This window comes from Cyphellophora attinorum (genome assembly GCF_001299255.1).
Source record: "Cyphellophora attinorum strain CBS 131958 chromosome Unknown Contig5, whole genome shotgun sequence".
In the NCBI taxonomy this organism is placed as follows: Eukaryota; Fungi; Ascomycota; class Eurotiomycetes; order Chaetothyriales; family Cyphellophoraceae; genus Cyphellophora; species Cyphellophora attinorum.
In genome coordinates, this window is record NW_017253233.1 from 989,636 (window position 1) to 1,010,273 (window position 20,638).

The window sequence follows — 20,638 nt, forward strand, 5'->3', positions numbered from 1 at the left end:
ACGAGGAGTCTTGGTGAAGGGTCGATTTGGGTGATGGGTTTTGACGCGTAATGAAGCATTGCGAAATAGTGACTTCTGCTTTACAAGGACGCCGCGGAAAGTTGACCTGTGGCATGGTGTACAGACGCGCCAGCGTCTTATGTCGAAATCGAGCTGGTCTCGAGAGTAGTCCATACCGTAGCGAAATGATATGCGCTCTTCTCTTGCTTCTCCCTTCGCTCTTCCTTTAGTATCCCTAGTCCTGTCTGTCCTCTATATGTCTGGCTCTCGGATCTGCGTTGCTTTCCTCCGCCACAAGAGTCATTTCATCGACGGCTGCATCGTAGCTAGGTCATCGCGGTGAGAGCATTCAATGACCCAATCCTGATCGTACAACCTTGTTAGTCCACTGTCACGCTTGATGTTCAGTATAGAATTATCTCCTCTTCCGATGGCAGAAAGATTCCTTGTCGGTTGCAGTAGTCTTTCAGCTCCCCATGCATGAGGCCATGCAGCCAAGCTTCGCCAATAAGACAGCGTCCAGCTTTACCCGAGTCCTTGTCAACAACATCAATGTCGTCACTAATAGCGTCCTTACGCTCGCCATAGTCTGCCTTCGTATCTACATCCCGGATCTGTCTCAACGTGTAGAACATGTTCCCACCACGAATCGCCCACATCTCGTCACCGACCTCAGCTTCAGCGGGAAGTACCCCGGCGATGAATTCACTGCGGCCTTCAAACTCGACACGAGCGAGACGTCGGTATAACAGAATTCCTGGATCCCGCCCCCTGCTTTGCCATTGATCGCTGCGCACCAGCGTCAGGGGATTCTCTTCTGAGTGCTGCTGATCCCTCGGCCAATGCTCTTTCTGGTGACTCACATCGTCGCGCTTCACGCGGTGATGAAGCTGCTCGTCACTTCCTGTGACGAGCTCGGCGAGTGCAATGCCGCTATCATCTGCAGCAAGTGGGGTCTCCCTGCCTACTTCATGGTGAGTTGTGTCTAAGCCTTGTCTGTCCGACGGCAGCACATCTGAATCTACGCCCCGTATCGTCGCAAGCATTGATCTCATGGCCTGCACAACCGTTTCTCCCGTGAAGGGGTACACCTCTTCGACGAGGGCAGTGTCTTCCGCAGCACGTAAACCTATCGAGGACCGGTAAAACTCGAGCCTCGAGGCGGTGGTGTGCGAAGGCCAGACTTGGCACACACGACCTACCTTGATGGCGCACAACTGGAGGCCATCGCATTCTGGTATATACTTGGTTGGTACTGTATCGCTGGGCGGGAACAGACCAGACGCCGCATCGACTCTTCGTGGGATAGACCCGTAGGGCCCCAATATGAAGAAGCTCCGGACGTGAGTGATGCTCCAGTCTGGTACCCACGAAGGCAGCTTCCTCTGCTGGTCGAACCTACACAGCTCGAGAATACTGAGCGGCCAGTCAGGAGTGCTTCCAAGAACGCGAAGCGCAGTCTGAACGTAGACGTCTTTGACTGATAGACTGTAGTCGACGTCTATCACTTCGCCATACCGCAATGGCCGCGGCAAGAGATTGAGCGGAATGAATACCTTGTCTCGTGGGTCGCTTGCTTCCAATCTACGATATCGTAGAAGCAAATCAAGAAGCGTGAACTGTGCAAGAGCACTGCCGCCGTCATCCACTAGTAGTTTCCTTCTCAGTGCGCCGAGGGCCAATTTATTTTGTGCCCCCACGATATCATGCTGAAAGACCTGGGTAGCTACGACGCCCAAGTCCGAGGCATCAGAAATGGCACTATAGTGGCTCATAACGGCCTTCTGCATGCTTAAAGCATCATGCAGGTCCTCCAGCTGCATCCATTCGGATCCCGACAGCAAAATTCTGAGGGTAGTCGAGGTATACTCCGGCATTGTCCAGGCGCGCCGCCAGTACTGGTTGTCCACCACGTCGAACAGCACTCTGACATTCTCGATATACGTCTGCACATGTCGTTGACTTCGCTCCACCGTGCTGAGCTCTTCCTGCGCCTTTATTCTCGCGACGAGCTGGAAGCCCGCCTTGATGATCGCAAAGAGCTGCTCGACCGCCTTGATGATCGCACTGCTTTTTCTTGCAGCTTCGGGTTCGATTTGCTGCTCAGGCGGAATACTAAACAAAGCTTCCATGTCATCGGCACGATGTAAGCTGGTGACGCCAGCCGCAGCGAGTGACGCAGTCGTAGCTTCGTCGATAGCCCGAGTGATCGGGGCGGACTTGAGACCGGACGACTTCGCTTCGCACCAACGTCTCTTCTCTCCATCCTCTGTCCACGTCTCCTCAGCGGTATCGTCTCCGGCTTCTCCACATTCTCCCCACGTTCTCTCATTGAAATGGTCTTCGACGCCCGGATCGCCATAGCGGGTCGATATGTCGATGTCCACAGCATAAGCTCGTTGCTGCTCAAGAGTCAAATCACCGTTCAGCAGTGCGTGAAGTCTTGCACCCGTCGATTTACGCTTCTCGGATAGCCTGCGCAGCCAGCTCCGATGGATGGCGACGTCAGCGGATTTGAGTGAATGAATTCCCAAGTTACAGCTCTCCGAATTCCTCAAACAAGCGACGCCTGCACCATGGTCAGGTCCTATGTAGGCAACAACAACCATCGCTTCCTCGAAAATCTGCTTCATCTTCTGTACCTGAGCGCTTCGTTCAACAACGTCATGCTGATTGATTGAAATGGCATCGATCCACATCCAGAGGACTTTTTCTCCGTGTAGAGTGTTGCGGACATCGTACAATGCCGATCTAAGATTTCGTGTCACCTGAAATGTGTGATTGTCAACCCAAATCGGCACCTTGTCGCTTTGATCTCCGCAGACATAGGACAGTGCGCAATAATTATTGATCGCAGTCTCGGTGGGGACTACTTCAGTGCTCAGGAAGATGTCATCGTCCGGTTGCCCAGGATAAAGTAAAGCCAGGCGGATCTCATCTGGCCCGAGACGGCTGCCATATGACAGAGGACTGTCCTCCGGGAAGCAAGGGCCTCCATCTGCTGCAGCCAGGTGAGTCGGTTGAGTTGACCGTGTAGGTATACACAAATGATGCCATGGTGACGAGAGATCTTCCTCTCCTTGTATCTCACAGTAGTACTGGGGCGGGCTGAGATCCGGGCTCCTGAAGCGACGGGCTTTCTTAGTTTTGGGGTCGATCCTCCCGGACCACCTGTCCGACATGGCGACGGCTTGGGGAGGTTCAACGATGCTATGAGCGATTAGCTCGAGGAGCGAAGGCTGAGAGGTATTATGCCAGCCATGAGGGGCAACGAATCCACCCGAATCGCGTTGTCGTCGATTGTCTCGAAGCTGGGCCCGTAAATACTGAGGCAACGATTGTTGGTCTGATCTCGGCGGAGCAGAACGAACGAGAGGGCAGGTTCGCGCTTCTCAGGGAGATCAGACAAAAGTCCCTTCCTTCAAGCGGGACTTTTGGTAGTGAAGCAGATTCATTGGTGGCTTAGACTCTGCGACAGTACTGATCGTCCAGGGTTGAGTGGGGTAGTTGCATGTTCCGCATGGTGCAGTGTACGAACCGCTCGCCAATGAGACGTGGCGTCCTCGCTATCCCCTTGACGTTCCGACTGAGAGGCTCGGATGGACATACAAGTACGTGTGCCAACCGTAGATATGCCACGTCCGCCAGAACAAGGTTCTTGACAGATGGGCAGATGTACGAGAAGCGCGAGGACACGACAGCGTGTGACTAGAATATGCGTGCAGAAAACGGGCGAGGACATGCTAAACAACACAAGCAGCTGAGCTCATAGTGCCCGCCATCCATCAGGCAGCTTGTTTCCGTCCCAAAGAACAGTAAGGCGTTACCAAGCCGAAGCCTCAGCGGAGCCACCACCCCTTGCGCAATTGCAGGTACATGGCGTCTTCCTTCCAGATCAATGGCTCCTGTGCAGTCGGCGTAGACAACGCCGGTTGCGGTGGATCAGCTCTGGGACTTGATTTCTCGCCGTAGTGCAGAGTGTCCGGAGTTTCCTTTCGCTGAGTTCGTCGTGTCTCGCCGTCTCTCTGCCGCCCATGTGCATTCGGAATAACGTCTTGCTCGTTGTCGCCATCCAGCTCCGCTTCCCGCTTTCGCTTCTTATAATTGTCTGTGTGAGCGACGGACGACTTCGGGGATTCCACATACCGATCGCTGCTCACTTGCTGCTGGCACAAAAGCGCTGTGTGCAGACCGGCGTACGATGCAAGCCGTATGAGGGCCCTCGCGGAGTAGCCAAACTCCCGTCTCTCCTCTCCATACCTTCGAACCCAAAACTTGGATCGAACGAGACGTACCACAGAGTCTTTGCTGACCCGAGGATACTTCTGCCCATACGACGCTCCTGGGAAATGAAATCAAAGAGTAACTTGCGGTGATGGCGGGCATCACAATGATGCTCGAAGGCCAACAACAGACCACTCGGGCCAAACGCGGCGTCGACAGGTACGAAGCGGCGCTCTGTAGCAGATCGACGCCAAGGCTCGATTTGCTCTGCCGACCAACACAGACAGGTCTGGCATAGAACCTTGTTAATCAGCTCGCTAGGCAATCGCTGATTCCTGGTCTCCGCTCTTCGCGGACGTGTTACGGGTCGCATGTCCGTCGAGTGTGTCAAGGGAAACTCAGTATCACTTCCGCTCTCTGTTGGTGACTCCTGGAAGGAGTTGCTTGAGAAGAAGGGCTCAATTCGTGTAGGCCATACTTGGATTGTACTCTGGGCGAACTGCGTCGCCGATGTTTCCGCAGTCATCTCGTGGTCGATGCGGCTCACAAATTTCAGGTGAATGCCTCGCTGATCATGTACGGCTTGACAGACTTTGTCCTCCTCTCTTATACCCGTTCGTCGCTCGTCATCACTGAGCACCACCTCGACCGCAAGTCGCTGATTCACGTCGTAGAAAGTGAACAGCGTGTTAGCTTGGGTGTGTTCCGAGCTGCCCAAGGGCACGGCAGACTCTTGGATGCCCCCAAAGCCAGATCGTGGCGGCCGCGGTGTACACAGCAGTGGTTGGCCGGACTTTCCAAGGCAGGGACCGAGAAAGTCAGACTCTGGATGGACATATTGCTGCGACCGCCAGAGAAGTTGTGAATGGACTCGTGCCATATCGTCAGAATTCCAATCGATTGGACTTTTTGAGTTCAGCTCTCCGCCATAGCAGTCGGGAGTAGGGCATGACAGCACCGAGGCCAGGGAAGATGCTTCATGCGTGGCAACGGCGTCAAGGAACGGCATTGTGTACCAGCTCCTTATCCAGCCTCCATCTTGTCCTCTGTGTTCGTTTTCCATTCACGGCGCGCCTCAGTCAACAATAGCTTGCCAGTGACTTCGTCCACTCCAAAGGACATTCGAGTCCATGAGTCGTGAATCACACCCTCATCGTTGTTGCGTCGCGTGATGAATTTGGTGCGGATAGAAGGATGGCGGTCGTCTAAAGGAAACATAACGTAGTGATAATAGCAGTTGTATGGCGATAAATGCTCGGAACCTCGACAATCTACAGGTTTGGCGTTGCTCACTGCGATGAAATGATCATCGAAAATCGTGAAAGCGATGGTCGTACCGACATCCAGGCCCGATAGACCGCAGAGTTGGAAAGGCTCCCTTTGGATCCACTTCGAGGAGAAAAAGTCGCTACTGTGTGCCTCCTGCTTCCCCAAAGTATCGCCAGATGCGTAGCATGTGGCTGTATTCAGCGAATTGGTGTCGCGACTGGCGGCGTTGCGCAAATGAAATCCATGAGCAGACCAGTGCGCTCTGCCATCCCTTGGGTCCCAATAACGGGGACGATTTGGCCAACAATAGTATAGATACTGCTTGTTAGATACTACTTGTAATTTTCGAACTCCATATTCGGGAAGAGGCGCACACAGCAGACACCGTTCTTGCTGGTCGCCCTCGCTCACATCAAACGCGAGCAAGAAACCCCTGAGCCGTCTGCCTCGTGTAGCAGAGACACATACGATATCGTCCTTGTAGGCCCGGAGCTGTAAGTCCCAGTCGATATACGAAGCATCGGTGCTGGCCTCTCTTGACAGTTTGCTGATGATGAAGGCCCTACTGAGGACCTTTTCTTCCTGACCTCTTTTGCAAAGATCAAGTATTCGTACAGTGCTTTGACCGGGGGTAAGGTAGACCAGCGCTCCATCTGCGTACAGAAAGCTTTCGACATCGGCAATTTGGCTCACAGAGTACGGGTCAGCATATTTCAGAGCCTCCCGCTGTTGATGAATCCGGCTTATACTTTGCCAGTAGCCTTGCCCGTGGCGGGTGACCGCTCTACCTTCGATGGAGGAGGAGAGGTTGTGTTTGATACAGTGCCTAACACAGTGATCATCGGTAAGCAGAGCTCGCAGATGTCTGTTGACAAGACTCAGACTGTAGTAATCTTCAATGCTCAAATTCCCAGCGATAGCATGGAAGACGTCTGGGTGCAGGTCAAGCAGAGTGGTCGACATAGTTCAATCACGCCGCTCTGACGGAGACAGTCGGGTCACTCGTAGTCTGTAGACCATATCCGCGAAGTGGCAGGCGTGTCACTTAGGCAAGTACAGTAAATCCCGGGCACATGCTGCCCATCCAGATTCGTTTGGCGTGCACGATGGCTCCCGCGAGACGTGCGGCTCTGCGCCAGAACGCATGCCTGATATTCGCGAACTGGCCCGCGAGAGTCGCACAGGCAGCATAAAGCAGCCACGAAGGCTGACTCCTCCAGTACGACCATCATGCCCTGAAAGCATGCAGGAAGCCGTGGTCACTGGGGACACTCTGGATCTGCAGCGACTCAGCTCGATGAAGCGGGGTCAAGTCGACCGACTTCGGTGCTCCTCTGTTGCGAGGAGGCGCATCTGATGAGCCGCAAGCGGACAAGCCCAAGCGCAGCATCGTCATGCTGTGGCGAGAAGAACGAAGTGAAGTGGCAGTCGAGGAAATGTTGTCTGCACGAGCTCCCGATGTGGTTTAGCTCGCGTTTTGCAGAGCCGCATTCATGCAGCCAGTTCTGAGGCGCAGGAATCGAGTCCAGCCGATCCTAATCATAATGTCACAATACCCTCTGTAGTCGGGCAACAGCTGTCGAGAGACGTTCCCCGACAGCGCTATCCGCGCTATCTCTGCGCGTCCAAAGTGAGGCACAACCGCTGCACTACTCGAGTGTGTGGAAGCCGTCACGAGGCCAGTATTGAATGCCCACAAGGAGCAGAGCCTTGGTCGACAAGGCATGTCTCGTGCCGCGAGACAGGCAGCCCAGACCCATTCTGCCTTGTGCTTGATTCGACAACGCGGCAAGACGCGGTATCTGCAGTCGACGCCCGGTTTGTATTGAGACACTGAGGGAAAGGAGGCTATCGCCACATAGGTCGACGGCGATTTGAAATAGTCGAGGAGTCCTCACATTGCTAGCTCATATTTGCCGAGGCCTAGCCTGTAGGCTGTAGTGAGTCCGGCTCATAGGCAAGTCAATTCAGAGCCAAGAATCCAACAGTAGTCCTGCGGCATGGACAGAAGCAAAATAGGGCGTATCGAGGATGTGCTTGGTCTTCTGACGCCTTCGGCTAGAAACGGCTTCAAAGTTGAAATTCAATACGGGTTTAAAGATGACGATATGTTTGAGCGTGGGCTGAACAGAGAAGGAAGTAGACAGACTCGAAAATTTGTGGAAGCTGTGGATGAAATTTGTTATTTCGAGCAGGAGGTTGTCAATAGTCCTCCGCGGCAAGTGCGCCTTCCTTGCCCGGCCCACCTTCGTGTTGTGATTTTACACAATTTACATTCATTATACCCGACACGCACTCAATTCAAACCACGGAGTAATTTTCCCCGAAACAGAGATAAAGCTCTCCCAAGTACCAGCAAATTCCACAATCGTTGGCTAATGCTGACTCCATTCGATGGTGTTGAGGTCGATGCCCTCTTGCACGAGCTCCCAGAGTGGGCTGAGCTCACGCAGGAATGTGACGCGTTCCTTGACGGCCTTAAGAACGTAGTCGATCTCGGCATCTGTTGTGAATCGCCCAATACCAAAGCGGATACTGCTATGCGCACTCTCATCACTGTTGCCGAGTGCTCTTAGGACATAGCTGGGTTCGAGTGATGCGGATGTACAGGCGCTTCCTGATGACAGGGCAATGTCTTTAAGTGCCATGAGCAGAGACTCGCCTTCGACATAGGCGAATGAGATGTTGACGCAGCCAGGATAGTGGCGAGTTGGGTCACCGTTCAGTGAAGTGTGTTCCATGGCAAGTAAGCCATCCTTGAGGCGGTTCGAGAGACGATTGATATGGTTTGTGTCATACTGTGCTATGGTCAGCACCTGTCTGAATGAATGCTTGAGCAGAGGAAAGAGGGAAGCATGGCTCAGAACCCCTGCTGTTAGATCAACGTAGCCAACGGACGCTTGTGTCGGCCACTCGTATTTCTTGCATTTGTCGCAGCGTAAAGTCATCAACGAAAGGGGAAATGCAGGGGTAGACTCACATCCATTTCCTCCTTCGCGATGCGACAAGCCTCTCCAAAACCAACCACCAAATGTGGTGCAAGAGTGCCGCTTCGCAGACCTCTTTCTTGACCTCCACCACTGATGATAGGATCAAGTCTGACTCTGGGTCTTCGTCGGACGTAGCATGCGCCAATTCCGTTGGGACCATAGATTTTGTGGCCAGACATGGACATCAGGTCCACGTTCCAGTCATTGACGCTGATTGGGATCTTGCCGACTGCCTGAGCGCCATCGGTGTGGAAGTAGATCTTCTTTGATCTGCAGAGCTGTCCGATTTCTTTCATTGGCTGTATAACGCCGATCTCGTTATTGACTGACATGATGCTGACGATACATGTCTCTGGTCGCATGGCAGCTTCGAGTTCTTGTAGGTTAATCAGGCCGTTGTTGTCCACTGGCAGGTATGTCACCTCGTATCCTTCGTCTTGCAGATGTCGGCAACTGTCGAGGACACACTTGTGCTCGGTCTGCGATGTGATTATGTGCTTCTTCTTGCCCGCACGTCCAAAAAATCTTGCTACACCTTTGATGCTCATATTGTTGCTCTCGGTGGCGCCGCTAGTAAAGATGATCTCCTTCGGATCTGCTCCAATGAGATTTGCCACGTGCTCTCGTGCTTTGTCAACGGCGGTCTCTGTCTCCCAGCCGTAGGCATGCGTCCGAGAATGAGGGTTGCCGTACAGGCCTGTGAGGAAGGGAAGCATAGCGTCAAGCACTCGAGGGTCGGTAGGTGTCGTCGCTTGAGCATCTAGGTAGATCGGTCTTGACCCCTTGTCCATGACTGTTGCTTGGCCCAGAATGCCAGCGGCTGGGCTCATGGCGATATCACCATCAAGACCGGAGCCTGGTAGTTTGGCATTTGAGGGCATTTTGCCACTCTTCTCGACAAACTTGCGCTGGTCTGCCTTGATGGCGCTCTCGACATCGGTGACTTGAGCCTGATTAGGCTTCGTCTGCGAGACATATGTTCGTCGACCTCTGCTCTGGTTCAGGAACGTCACGGCAGGTCTGCTGGACCGAGATAGATTTATGGTACGGGTACAGTGGCGAGAGGCCGATCGCGCGGCTGATGTCGTGGGAGTCGACATGACTGGTGACTGTGATCTAGCGGTCGCGCACTAGTACTCAGGTTCACTTTCTGCTATCCGAAGTCGAGAAGTGAAGATGGCAAGGTTGTCGTAGACTCGCAAGAGACGATGAATGAGTGAATGCAGATGAGCCGAAGATTAAGTGGATCTCCGCCCCGCTAACGCCGACGCCGATGGCGCGGGACCAAGACGAGAATACGAAGGATGCACAATCATCTCAAGCCCGTCTCGACGCCCAACGTAAGCAAAAGAAGCCCCTGTCTTGAAGATTCAAGCGACCATTGACCGGCCCCTCATATCAAATTATTACTGCATTTACTGTCCTCAAGTATTTCTCTAGTGCCAGGACAAGCAAACAAGCACACCCATCAGCCAAGCACAGCCACGCCGCCGGAGCTGCGTCATCGTCAAGGTCTTGGTGTGCAGCCGTTGACAGCGGAAGGCCTCAGCCTTCGTACCCAACTCTGCCCTGCATTGCAGTTTGACTGATCTTCTATTCAGAGAGACGTGGTCGCGACAGGACACTATTCTTCCATATCGAAGCTTCGACTGTCCCAGACTTCACCTTGCCGAATCATCCGTAGTTTTGGTCTTGGTACATTTTGCGTCGGTGGGAGACCTCGACAGCCCACCATGAGTTTGAAAGGCGTGGGAAAGAGCATTACTCGTGCGCCTCAGACATTCAAGCAGCGCTTCAACATCGGCGACATCACCAAAGACGCCGTATACATCGATGCTGAGCGCCGCTTCGAGGAACTCGAGAAGGAAACCAAGAAGCTTCACGACGAGTCCAAGAAGTACTTTGATGCTATCAATGGTATGCTGTCTTACGGTCACCTTGATCGCCGCGACTAACGACTCCAGGCATGCTAAACCACCAAATCGAATTCTCCAAAGCCATCGGCGAGATCTACAAGCCCATATCAGGCCGCATGTCCGACCCCAACTCGACCATCCCGGAAGGCAACCCAGAAGGCATTGAGGCCTGTGAAGAATACGAGGCTATCGTCCGCGATCTGCAGGCCACCCTGACGCCCGAACTCGAAATGATAGAGCAGCGCGTAATAGCACCCGCCGACCAGCTGCTCGAAGTCATCAAGATCGTGCGAAAAGTCAACCTCAAACGAGACCACAAACAGATCGACTACGACCGACACCGGACAACCCTCAAGAAACTTCAGGACAAGAAAGACAAGACTCTCAAGGACGAGAAGGCGCTCTTCAAAGCCGAGAACGACGTCGAGCAAGCCACCCAGGACTACGAATATTTCAACAATCTCCTCAAGGACGAGCTACCCAAACTCTTCGCCCTCGAGGCCGAGTTCATTCGCCCACTATTCCAGTCCTTCTACTACATGCAACTCAACGTTTTCTACACGTTACACGAAAAGATGCAAGCCATCAACATCGGCTACTTCGACCTTGCCCTCGATATCGAGGAAGCCTTCGAAGCCAAGCGCGGCGACGTGAAAGAAAAGGCCGAAGAACTCTCAATCGTGCACTTTAAGGCGACCGGCGGCATCAAGACTGCTCCTGGCGCCAGTAAGTACCAATCGAAATACGCCGCCAAGGCGAAGGAGGCCGAAGCCAGCAAATCCAAGTACGCACGCAATGGCACAGCCGCTGCAGATCCAGAAGCTGGCGTTGCAAATCCACCTCCGCCATACTCACCGCCTTCTGCTACTGGCTCAACGCCCACGTCGCCAGCTTTCAGTGCGATAGGGAAGTCAAAACCACCGCCACCGAAGCCTAAGCCGAGCAGATTGAGTGGCGTGCCTGCTACCGAGACAGTGACAGCACTGTACGACTATGAGGCACAGGCAGAGGGCGATCTGAGTTTTATGACCGGCGACATCATCGAGATCGTTACACGAACGCAGAACGAGAACGAATGGTGGACTGGCAAAGTGAACGGGAGGCAAGGACAATTTCCTGGTATGTTTGCCCACCGTTCAGACCGCTTAGACGTTCGATTGCTAACACTGTACGACAGGCAACTATGTGCGCTTAAATTAATACATATCCTCGCTCGGATATTCTTGGATATATTGCAACTACATAGTGGAGGTGTAAAGCCATGCCCCTTTGCCAGTGCACATGCGTGGCGGTCGACAGCTAGGAAGGCCACTTCGATTGACGGGCTCAAGGACCTGCTCCGGTGAGATTCGAATACGAGGACCGAATGAGCGGATCTTGCAAGCTTCTGCAGGTGCTGGGGGGGCACTTGCTACGCGGCCATGAATTGTGCACAGATGGTTCACTGCACGACGCGGGACCTTTTCCCATCATTGCAGACGCAGTCTCGCGGGAGTACATGGGGCAGGTGGAGTGGACTAGCTGTAGCGCCCGCAGCTTAAGCGTTGCATATAACGCGCGAGTATGGCTTTCCAGGCGCAGAATTCGATTTGCCTGGATGTGGAAGGTCGTGGGTAAGGTAGCTCGTCTGAATGAGCAGAGTACTACGGTGCATAGACATTACATGGTAATAATTCGATGAACACATACATACAAACTTTCCTTTCGGCTATCGCCCCATGACAATGCCACAAGTCTTCTCGGAAGGGCGTAAAGGTCCATTCTATCTAGACAACTTCCTGCCCACACGAAGCTGCCATTCGAGGACCCCTCCGATGCTGCCAGGTGATCTGACGACAAGATTGATCAGCCAACAAAACGCCTTTCTCAAGCCTCGCCTAATTATCGAAGTAGTTTTGTCCACTGCTGTCGTTCGTCTGCGTGACAGCTCTAGGTGGTTTCAGTCCAGAGCGCGGTTTGCTCAGAGAGCGTGCCTCCCAGTCGCTCACTGAGCCTTTGCCTAGACATTCAAACACAGTCGTCCTTCGCCTCGATCGCCCCTCCAGGGTGCCTGTACTGGTCGCCGTTTCTCGGCTCCATCAATAATCAAAGGAGTCGTCAGCCTCATTCTCCCACTCGTCTTCATCCCCACCTTGTCACGTAGCAAGCAGTGGACCATCAGGATGCGCAGCAGGATCATGCTTGAGCCAGTCGCAGAGTTCCGTGTACAGCGGACCCTGCCCCAGAGGGTTCGCAGCCCAAGCTCTACCAGTCTCCTCCTCCTCCAACTCGCCCGACTCGTCCGCCATGTTCTCCGCCATATTGACGGTCTGCAGGTTCTGGCAGATATAGCGAATATTGTGAAAGATGTCGACCCAATACCCATCAGATAGCTTCACGGTGGCGAGGCTCAATTTCGTCAGACCGTGACCGTGGACGCCCAACAAGCCCGTCATCTCAGCGAACGAGGTCTCGGTCCAGTCGAGCTTCAGGGAACCGAGACGGGAGCCAACACCAACGCCGAGGTTGAGGTTTGGCGCAAAGATATGTGGAAACACCTCGCCGGTATTCTCATTCTCGCCTGCTACGCCAAGCCACTGTAGTTCCTCGATATTAGGGCCGATATGACTAGCAAAGAAGTTGATGTTGGTACGTATGATATCTTTCTGCTGTGGAGCCAGCGTGCGCGGAGCCATGAGGGTAATCCAGAGAGTCTTGAGTCCCGGTAGACCAGGGTGATTGGTTGGCAGCTGCATGAACCGAAAGAACTGCAGGGGAAGGCCACCAATGCTGAGATGCTGGACACTCTCATTGCCTGATTGAAGCAGACCATCCAAGATGGAGCACAGCCACTTGCCTGGGACTTTCTGGGCCTGTGTTTCGCGCGCGAAATAGGCGGCGTTCTGGTTCTGCGGGCCGACGTCGACGCTGAGGGGAGGAGGCACGGTAAGAGTCCTATAGTGTAGGGAATCCGGGCTCAGGGTATCGCCTTCACGAAGCATGAATCGAGAGGAGTTGCCACCTGTGAACTTGATGGTCTGGAGGCTCGGCAATGCCTGGAAGATCTCCGTCGACTTGTACCCTTTAGAGTTATTACCGGGCCAGTGGTGTGTGAACGCCTCCTGCTCGTTGAGCTTCTCGCGGTAGACGTCCCAGAATGCTCGTCTCTGCGCTTGATTGAGGTTTGTGACATCGATTCGTGGCTTGAGGGCCCTTCCGTATGCGGTCCGAGTTGTAGTATTTTCCGCCGCTATTGGCGACCGAATGGGGAAGTTGTTGAGGCTCGAATAGTACTGTGTCTGATTGTATGTTCGCAGAGGGAGCTCGGTCTCGATCAATAGTGTCTTGACATGGATGCGCGCGGCGGAGAAGACAACTTGTCTATGCACAGGCAGCTGTCATCGTTGAGCTCCAGCCGCATCGTGGAGAGAAGGCCGCTAATTGGTGTGATGTTGTGAAACATGATTGCGTTCATGTGGCGGCATACTAGACGAAGCAATGTGACATCGTCGCTCGTCCCTACGTCGGCCAGGGCCTTAGCGATGATCGTTAGGAGCTCGTTGGGAAGGGTCAGGAGAGGCATTGTGGTGTTCGACGGTGGCTTCGGGACGATGAGAAGCGGAAGGCTTTGCTTTGTGGTCGCTGCCAAGCTGGATGCTCTCGAGCAGCTGTGCTGAATGGCACAAAGCAGACTGGTCCCAGATTGTGAATGGTGCAGTTGCAAAGGTGTGAGGACTCGATACCAGGCATGGAAACAAATGTATTAGAGAAAGCTCAAGTTAAATCATTGTGGGGGAAGACTATGCCTGGCGCTCTAGCCACAACAAGTTAACCAGACGTAGGACACATGAGTTAGAAGAGCAGAACATGCCTTTGATCTTTGCTCACCTGACTGCTTCAGTGGCTGATCGACCACTGGTGTCAACTCAGCTTGCAGCATCGATTTTCCAGACGTCCCCCCAGACACAGAACAGACGACAGCTTCTAGATCATGTAACGTCCTTTCGCCATATTCGACAGTGTTCAGACCTCGCATCATGCCAGAGCGCTGGATGAACGATCCATAAAGCAGATGGTAAACATCGAACTGTAGAGCAAGCTGGACATGGCTGTCCTTCAGACAAGCTCTCAATCACCGACGCTCTGATGACGGGCGTGGACAAGCTGTATGTCTGAGGTTCTTTAGAGCCATAAGAGCCGCCGAGGTGAAGCTCACGAAACGCAAGGCTGCCGAGCTCTCAAGAGATTTCTCATCTGCTTCGAAGCGGCAAGCACACCGCAAATGTCGTTATGCTGCTGGTTTTCATGAGTCAACTGGGTCAGCACTGAACGCATCGTCCGCCGAAGACTGCTTCGCTCGTCACTTCGGGACATCGAGCAATGACGAGCCTCGGAGCAGCTTGCAAAGGCCTGCCAATGGAGTGGCGTCCCAAGCTGGTGAAGCTCGCCGTCGAGCTGGCCGCCGTGCTGTGGTCGGCCGACCTCGGACGACTGATGGCCATCTGTCAGATGCACCGCTTCGTTGGCATCTCCAGCGAAAAGTCGATCTGTGTGCCGCAAGGCCCAGGAGACAGATTTGAGCATTTCCCAAGACTAGGACAATGCTCAAGTAGCCTGTCCGAATATGACATGGTGAGCGTCGAGATCGAAGCGGGATGTGACGGACGACAGGCGATGGACGGATTCTATGAGACTTCAGGCAAGCACCCGGTGAGCTTGTACAGTGTCAGGAGGCAGGTGCAGTGCATTGGAGTTGCGTTCTAAACTGATAACACGCTAGGACAGAAAGCGTTAGCGTGTGAGCCTGGGCTCCTGGTTGCCTTGTTTCCCACAACAAACCCAAATCTTGATGAATTGAGGTCAACTGTCTGCATCTGAGGCGTTAGCTGCAACACTGGCCACTGGCGCAACGTATCCTGGAAAGATTCTCGGGAATGAAAGGGCTGCGTCCTCGGATAGTGAGGTCAGGACGTGGCCTGGGCTACTAGGGATTCTGGCTACGGAGAACTTTTGTCCTATTGAGGATCGCTTGACGTACGATGTCATTCAGATCGTTATATCTTCATGAGTATGCAAAGTATTACGAAAAGAGATCTCGTGATCTCTCGCGACTTGAAATATGCAACACCACATGTTCTCTGATTTCCTCCGTCCGCATATGTAATCTGCTGGTCTTTTTGATTTTGCCTTTTTCTTTCCTAAGAATTGAAATGCTGTCGTGTGGCTCGTTAGATTGATGTCCCATTTTCATTACTTTTCCCTTCTGCCACCGCAGTGTCAATTGTCCTTTTGATCCGCCGATCAGTGCCTAGAACCAGCGACCCTTCCCACTATGATCAGACCACCCGGTGCAAGCAGCCGTGGTAGTAGAGACTGAGACGCTGGTACTGACTACGGTGGAGACTGAAGTTGATGTGATGGTGCTGACCGCTGTCGAATAGATTGTGGTATAAGCCGTGGAATAGGCCGTCGAGTAGAGAGTCGTCGTTGAAGGTGCCAGTGTCGAGTACGCTGTCGAGTATAGAGTAGTAGTTGTGAGTTTTGTCACTGTGGAAGCTGGGAGTGTCGCTGTTGTGGTGACATAAAGTGTGGTGGTTGTGTAGATAGTTGAGGGCGCCAAGGTGGTGACTTTCGTTACTGTTGCAGCTGGAAGCGTGGTGGTCGTGGTGGCGTAGGCCGTAGTGGTTGCGTACGCGGTCGTCGTGGCGTACGCGGTGGTCGTGGCGTACACGGTCGTCGTGGCGTACGCGGTCGTCGTGGCATATGCGGTCGTCGTAGCGTATGTAGTTGTGGTGGCGTACGCAGTTTTAGTAGCGTAGACGGTAGTTGTAGCATATGCGGTCGTTGTGGCGTACGCGGTTGTTGGAACATAGGCGGTCGTCATAGCATAGGCGGTCGTCATAGCATATGCAGTCGTCGTAGCGTATGCGGTTGTGGTAGCGTACGCAGTTTTAGTAGCATACACGGTCGTCGTAGCATATGCGGTTGTTGGAACATACGCAGTTGTGGTAGCGTATGCTGTCGTCGTAGCATATGCGGTTGTTGGAACATACGCAGTTGTGGTAGCGTATGCTGTCGTCGTAGCATACGCGGTCGTGGTGGCATACGCGGTTTTAGTGGCGTAGATAGTCGAAGTGAGGGTCCTAAGTGTATGTCAACAGAGGGAGACTTTTCAGAGGCAAGTTGGGACCTACGCCGTAGAGCCTGGGCCAGAAACAGTTGCGGTAGTGACGCTGCACGAAATCAGCGGCGAGCGGAGTTAGAACGGACCAGATTGCCTACCTGCCGGGCCCTACACTGGTAACGGTGAGTGGAGGTGCAGTAATGGTCCTGTCCGAGCGTTAGAGGCTGCTAGCGACAAGCTTAGATCATCCGGGTAGTCTCACGTGGTAGAGCCTGTACAGGGAGCCACAGGAGTGCTAGAGGGACAACTTGGAGGTACGCCAGAAACTGTAATGGTTGTGACTGATCCGCCGGCGGGCACTGATGGGCATTCTGAAGGCTTTCCTGGTACAGTGATGGTCGACGCAGGTGAAGGAGGGGCCACTGGGCAGCTTGTAGGCCCGACGGGAGCGCTTATTGTTGTAACAGAGCCACCTGCAACTGGCGAGAGCGTTGAAATCGAAGTGACATATATCGTTGTCGAGCCACCAGTGCACCCAGCAACTTCCGTCGACGAGGTGCCGCCACCGTAGTCGCTCCACGTGCCTCGAGGCAGTAGAGGATTAGCATCGGCGACCATGAAAAGGCTATAGCCAAGCAAAGCATTGCGGAGGAGACCCGTAGCGAGTGACAAAGCTCACTCGAATGCAGCAAACGAATGTTGTAGGTCTTGCTGGTGGAAACGGAAGTTTTAGAAGTACTACTGGACTTCCATCCTTTATACCACCGCTCAGCCATCGACACCATAATCGATAGCCGAATGCGCTGGGTGCTGGCTTTACACAGCATGAGAAAGGTAACGAGGCACAACAAACATGTTCCTGCCTCGTGTTGCATTGCATTCCAAGTTCACCTCGTCGAGCTTCCGATTGTTGTTGGCAATAGGACCAATGTTGGTGAAGCTGGATCCTGGTCCTTGGTACTGGGATTGCTGCGGATCTTCGATGGAAACGTGGCTATAGTTGGAAGCATTGTTGATGCTGTTGTGGCTAGTGCTGAGTGCAATGCGCATCTTGGTGCCACAGCAAAAGGCTGGACAACTGATGAGAAGCTGGAGAAGGGCGCACAACGCCTCGGCCGCATATGCAATGAATCGAGGATGAGGCTGGTGTGTTAGCAGGACATTCACCTGTTGTCGCTTATTGTTGGCTGAAGTGCAGCGTGGAGTGCTTTGCGGGAGTACATGGTGCGGGCTGGAGTCCTACAACGCCGTTGTCCAGTGTCTCAAACTTGCAGTAAACGTGGCTAGGATGCGTGGTTGTTATTCGAATTTTCCGAAAGCCGGACCTTGTCTTAGCGCGAGCTCGAAGGCGGATTCAATCAAACATTCATACTACCCGTCTAGAGCTGCAGGTCCGCATTGTGCAAATCTGTGTCTGCTGATGAAGACTTTTCTGCTGTGGTGTAATAGCTTCCATGCACCCCAGCTACTACTCCGGTCGGTTCTGTATAGCTTCAGAATGTCGTTGGCTGGGCTCCGATGCGCGGAGCCGAAACTCGTGCGACATGAAGGAGCTCGTACAATGAGAACACCGACCTGGCAAGTGCAACGGTGATGACCTCATTGAATAGAGCTTACAATGCATTGTGGTAACAAATGAGTCCCACAACAGTGATCAGCAATCGTGCACGACAATGCGCTTCGAACCTGCTCTTCGTCACGAATCGGGATTGTCTCGGTCTGAGAAGGCGCAAAACTTGACTGACATTTCTGCGGTGAAGAATCAGATTGCCAGTGGTACTATTTATGCTCATTTGTCCGTTGAGGAGGCCCTCAACTATGCCACATTGAGCAACTCTTAGATGGCATAGCGGAAGTTGGGATGTCGGCTAGGCATGTAGATCAGCACCGTCGAGATTGCAAATGCGGAGATACGAAGAGACACTGGATCTGGATGCACTTACTGCCCTAATCGTGACTCATCTTCGTCGGTCAGACGATGGTCCCTTTCTCCGCGATCTCGTTTCGCATTCTCCCATCGGCAGTAGAAGATGCCCGCCGCCACGGTAATGATACAAAGCACCAATGCCCCAATATTGAGACTGTGGCCGAGCTTGTAATCTGGTCCATCTTTCTGCAGGTAAGTGAACGTGGCGATGAATGCTGCACAGTTTGCGAATGCGATCTGAAAGCCGCTTGCCGTCGCCTTCGACCTTGTCAGTCTATTCTAGCGTGACGGTGTTCCTTGACTTACCCGTACGAAGTGTGGAGCTGTGTTGTTCGACAGCCATCCCATCACCTGCAGAACCGGTCAGCACAGTATCACAGCAATGTTAGGCGAGTTGTACCATGGGAGATCCAGTGAAGACACCGCTAGCAACAAGGAATGTCCCGCCGTATCGGACCGCAGGCTTGCTCGCTACCAGAAGCATGATGTACCCCGCAATGGCGACGATGGCGCCGCCGATCATGAATGGTCCACGCGCCCGAAGACGATCGGAAAGCCCGGCCGTGATGAGAACACAAACGAATGCGCACATATTTGGAGGTACCGAAAACAGCTGCGCCTTGGTTGCCGAGTACCCTAACGCCTTGATGATCGTGGGGAGGAACAGGGAGAAGCTCTGCCCATCGTCAGCAAATTATGAACCCATCTGAATCATCTGCGTAACCTCACATAAAGCGGAACCAACAGGAAGAACCAGGCCAGGGAGCAGAACATGGTGTTGGGGCTTAACAACGCCATGCGGACCCAGTGCCAATCAAACTTCTCGTTGTTGACATCCGAGTGCTTCGTGCTGCCATGTGCGTCGTGCATCATGCGGACCTGAGCCATGGATCTCTCCTCTTCTGTGAAGAATATGGCATCGGCTGGGGTGTTCGGCATGAAGAGGAAGCATAATATTCCGAAGCAGACTGTGATCACGCCCTCGATGAAGAAGATCCAAGGCCAACCTGCGTTCATGTTAGACGCAATCCATACAATCCCGCATCGGTACTGACCATCATATCCTCCAGTATTGATCTTGGCTAGTCCAGTTGCTAAGAGGCCACCGAAGGCGCCAGAGAGCGGAGCTGCGCAGTAGAACAGTCCAATTCGGTACAGCATTTCCGTCCGACGATAGAACATAGCCAGATACACAATCATTCCGCCGAGGAGACCTCCTTCACACAGACCCAGGAAGAACCTTGCGGCAACAAGACCACCATAGGACTTCGTGAATCCCAGAAAAGTGCTGACCACTCCCCAGCTGGTGATCAGGAAGGGCAAGTAGCGACCTGCCTTGAAGTGCTTCACGATCCAGTTCGAAGGAACATCCACCAATATGTATGGGACATAGAAAACGACCAGGGCAACATTGAAGTCCGTTCCTGTGAGCTTCAGGTCTTCGGTGAGCCCATCGATTCTGTACGGCGTCAGATCAATCTCGCAGTGCGGTGCGTCTTATGCTTGCAACTAACCTAGCATTACCGATATTAGAACGATCGATGAAAGCGAACAGCCATATGCCAAAGAGCCAGGGAATGATGTGAAGGTCGCATTTTCTGGTGATTCTTTTGCTCAGCACAGGATCGATCTCTGGTTGTTGCTCGATGTGAGCGGGCTCCTTTTCGGCAGGCTGCGTTGTACGAGCGCGTTCAGAACCAACCTCTGTCAGGGAGGACTCTGATCTATTCGGTGGGGCTTGCTTTTCAGTCATCTTGCAAGACTATCGCAGGGAGTATCACGTTGCGAGGCGAACAGACATCAGAAGGCCTGAGACTTGACGAGAATGAGCCGCCCATTTTATTGCAATCGTGCGTAGCCGGGATCCTGTCACCATCGTCATACTCTCACCTTAGCGTGGTGCTCAATTCATGGGTTGTCAAAGCCGGAGATGCGTAGGATTGGGGGATCTGTCGACTGCCGAGGGCTTTTGCCCAAGATTGGGGAATCACATTTAAGGGCTTCTGGGGAAGCAAGCCACCGGTAGGCAGTGAGTCCGGGGCTGTCAGTGGTCAGATGAGTCCAACGCGGGAGCGTTGAAGAGAAATAAGCCGCGCTCGGGGTTTGCTTGTGACGGAATAAGCTGTGCCGCTGGAGCTTGGAATGACTTCATATCTTGGCACGTAGGAGAAGCGGGGGCTTGTGTTTGCTTCACCATCGATCTTTGATT

The 20,638-nt window shown here is 53.3% G+C and overlaps 8 protein-coding genes across 8 annotated transcripts; 1 reads left to right on the plus strand and 7 right to left on the minus strand.

Annotated features, from left to right (window-relative positions):
• Positions 1-404: 404 nt before the first annotated feature.
• AB675_7039 (uncharacterized protein) lies at positions 405-3,182 on the minus strand (the record flags this gene model as incomplete). The annotated part of the gene is made up of 1 exon (XM_018147376.1): positions 405-3,182. One exon carries the CDS (start codon positions 3,180-3,182, stop codon positions 405-407), a length of 2,778 nt encoding a protein of 925 aa, XP_018003141.1.
• A 657-nt stretch (positions 3,183-3,839) lies between these two features.
• Positions 3,840-5,104, minus strand: AB675_7040 (uncharacterized protein; the record flags this gene model as incomplete). The annotated part of the gene is made up of 2 exons (XM_018147378.1): positions 3,840-4,108; positions 4,201-5,104. 2 exons carry the CDS (start codon positions 5,102-5,104, stop codon positions 3,840-3,842), a joined length of 1,173 nt encoding a protein of 390 aa, XP_018003114.1.
• A 143-nt stretch (positions 5,105-5,247) lies between these two features.
• On the minus strand, positions 5,248-6,456 carry AB675_7041 (uncharacterized protein; the record flags this gene model as incomplete). Its single annotated transcript, XM_018147379.1, has 1 exon — positions 5,248-6,456. One exon carries the CDS (start codon positions 6,454-6,456, stop codon positions 5,248-5,250), a length of 1,209 nt encoding a protein of 402 aa, XP_018003448.1.
• A 1,412-nt stretch (positions 6,457-7,868) lies between these two features.
• AB675_7042 (Cysteine desulfurase, mitochondrial) lies at positions 7,869-9,583 on the minus strand (the record flags this gene model as incomplete). The annotated part of the gene is made up of 2 exons (XM_018147380.1): positions 7,869-8,291; positions 8,474-9,583. 2 exons carry the CDS (start codon positions 9,581-9,583, stop codon positions 7,869-7,871), a joined length of 1,533 nt encoding a protein of 510 aa, XP_018003258.1.
• A 633-nt stretch (positions 9,584-10,216) lies between these two features.
• Positions 10,217-11,599, plus strand: AB675_7043 (Regulator of cytoskeleton and endocytosis; the record flags this gene model as incomplete). The annotated part of the gene is made up of 3 exons (XM_018147381.1): positions 10,217-10,400; positions 10,448-11,518; positions 11,577-11,599. 3 exons carry the CDS (start codon positions 10,217-10,219, stop codon positions 11,597-11,599), a joined length of 1,278 nt encoding a protein of 425 aa, XP_018003565.1.
• A 935-nt stretch (positions 11,600-12,534) lies between these two features.
• Positions 12,535-13,961, minus strand: AB675_7044 (uncharacterized protein; the record flags this gene model as incomplete). Its single annotated transcript, XM_018147382.1, has 2 exons — positions 12,535-13,773; positions 13,866-13,961. 2 exons carry the CDS (start codon positions 13,959-13,961, stop codon positions 12,535-12,537), a joined length of 1,335 nt encoding a protein of 444 aa, XP_018003385.1.
• Positions 13,962-15,686: 1,725 nt separating this feature from the next.
• On the minus strand, positions 15,687-17,552 carry AB675_7045 (uncharacterized protein; the record flags this gene model as incomplete). Its single annotated transcript, XM_018147383.1, has 4 exons — positions 15,687-16,521; positions 16,573-16,611; positions 16,661-16,708; positions 17,356-17,552. 4 exons carry the CDS (start codon positions 17,550-17,552, stop codon positions 15,687-15,689), a joined length of 1,119 nt encoding a protein of 372 aa, XP_018003179.1.
• A 787-nt stretch (positions 17,553-18,339) lies between these two features.
• AB675_7046 (putative transporter) lies at positions 18,340-20,182 on the minus strand (the record flags this gene model as incomplete). Its single annotated transcript, XM_018147384.1, has 7 exons — positions 18,340-18,370; positions 18,446-18,687; positions 18,736-18,780; positions 18,830-19,105; positions 19,159-19,436; positions 19,485-19,888; positions 19,944-20,182. 7 exons carry the CDS (start codon positions 20,180-20,182, stop codon positions 18,340-18,342), a joined length of 1,515 nt encoding a protein of 504 aa, XP_018003132.1.
• Between the last annotated feature and the right edge of the window lie 456 nt (positions 20,183-20,638).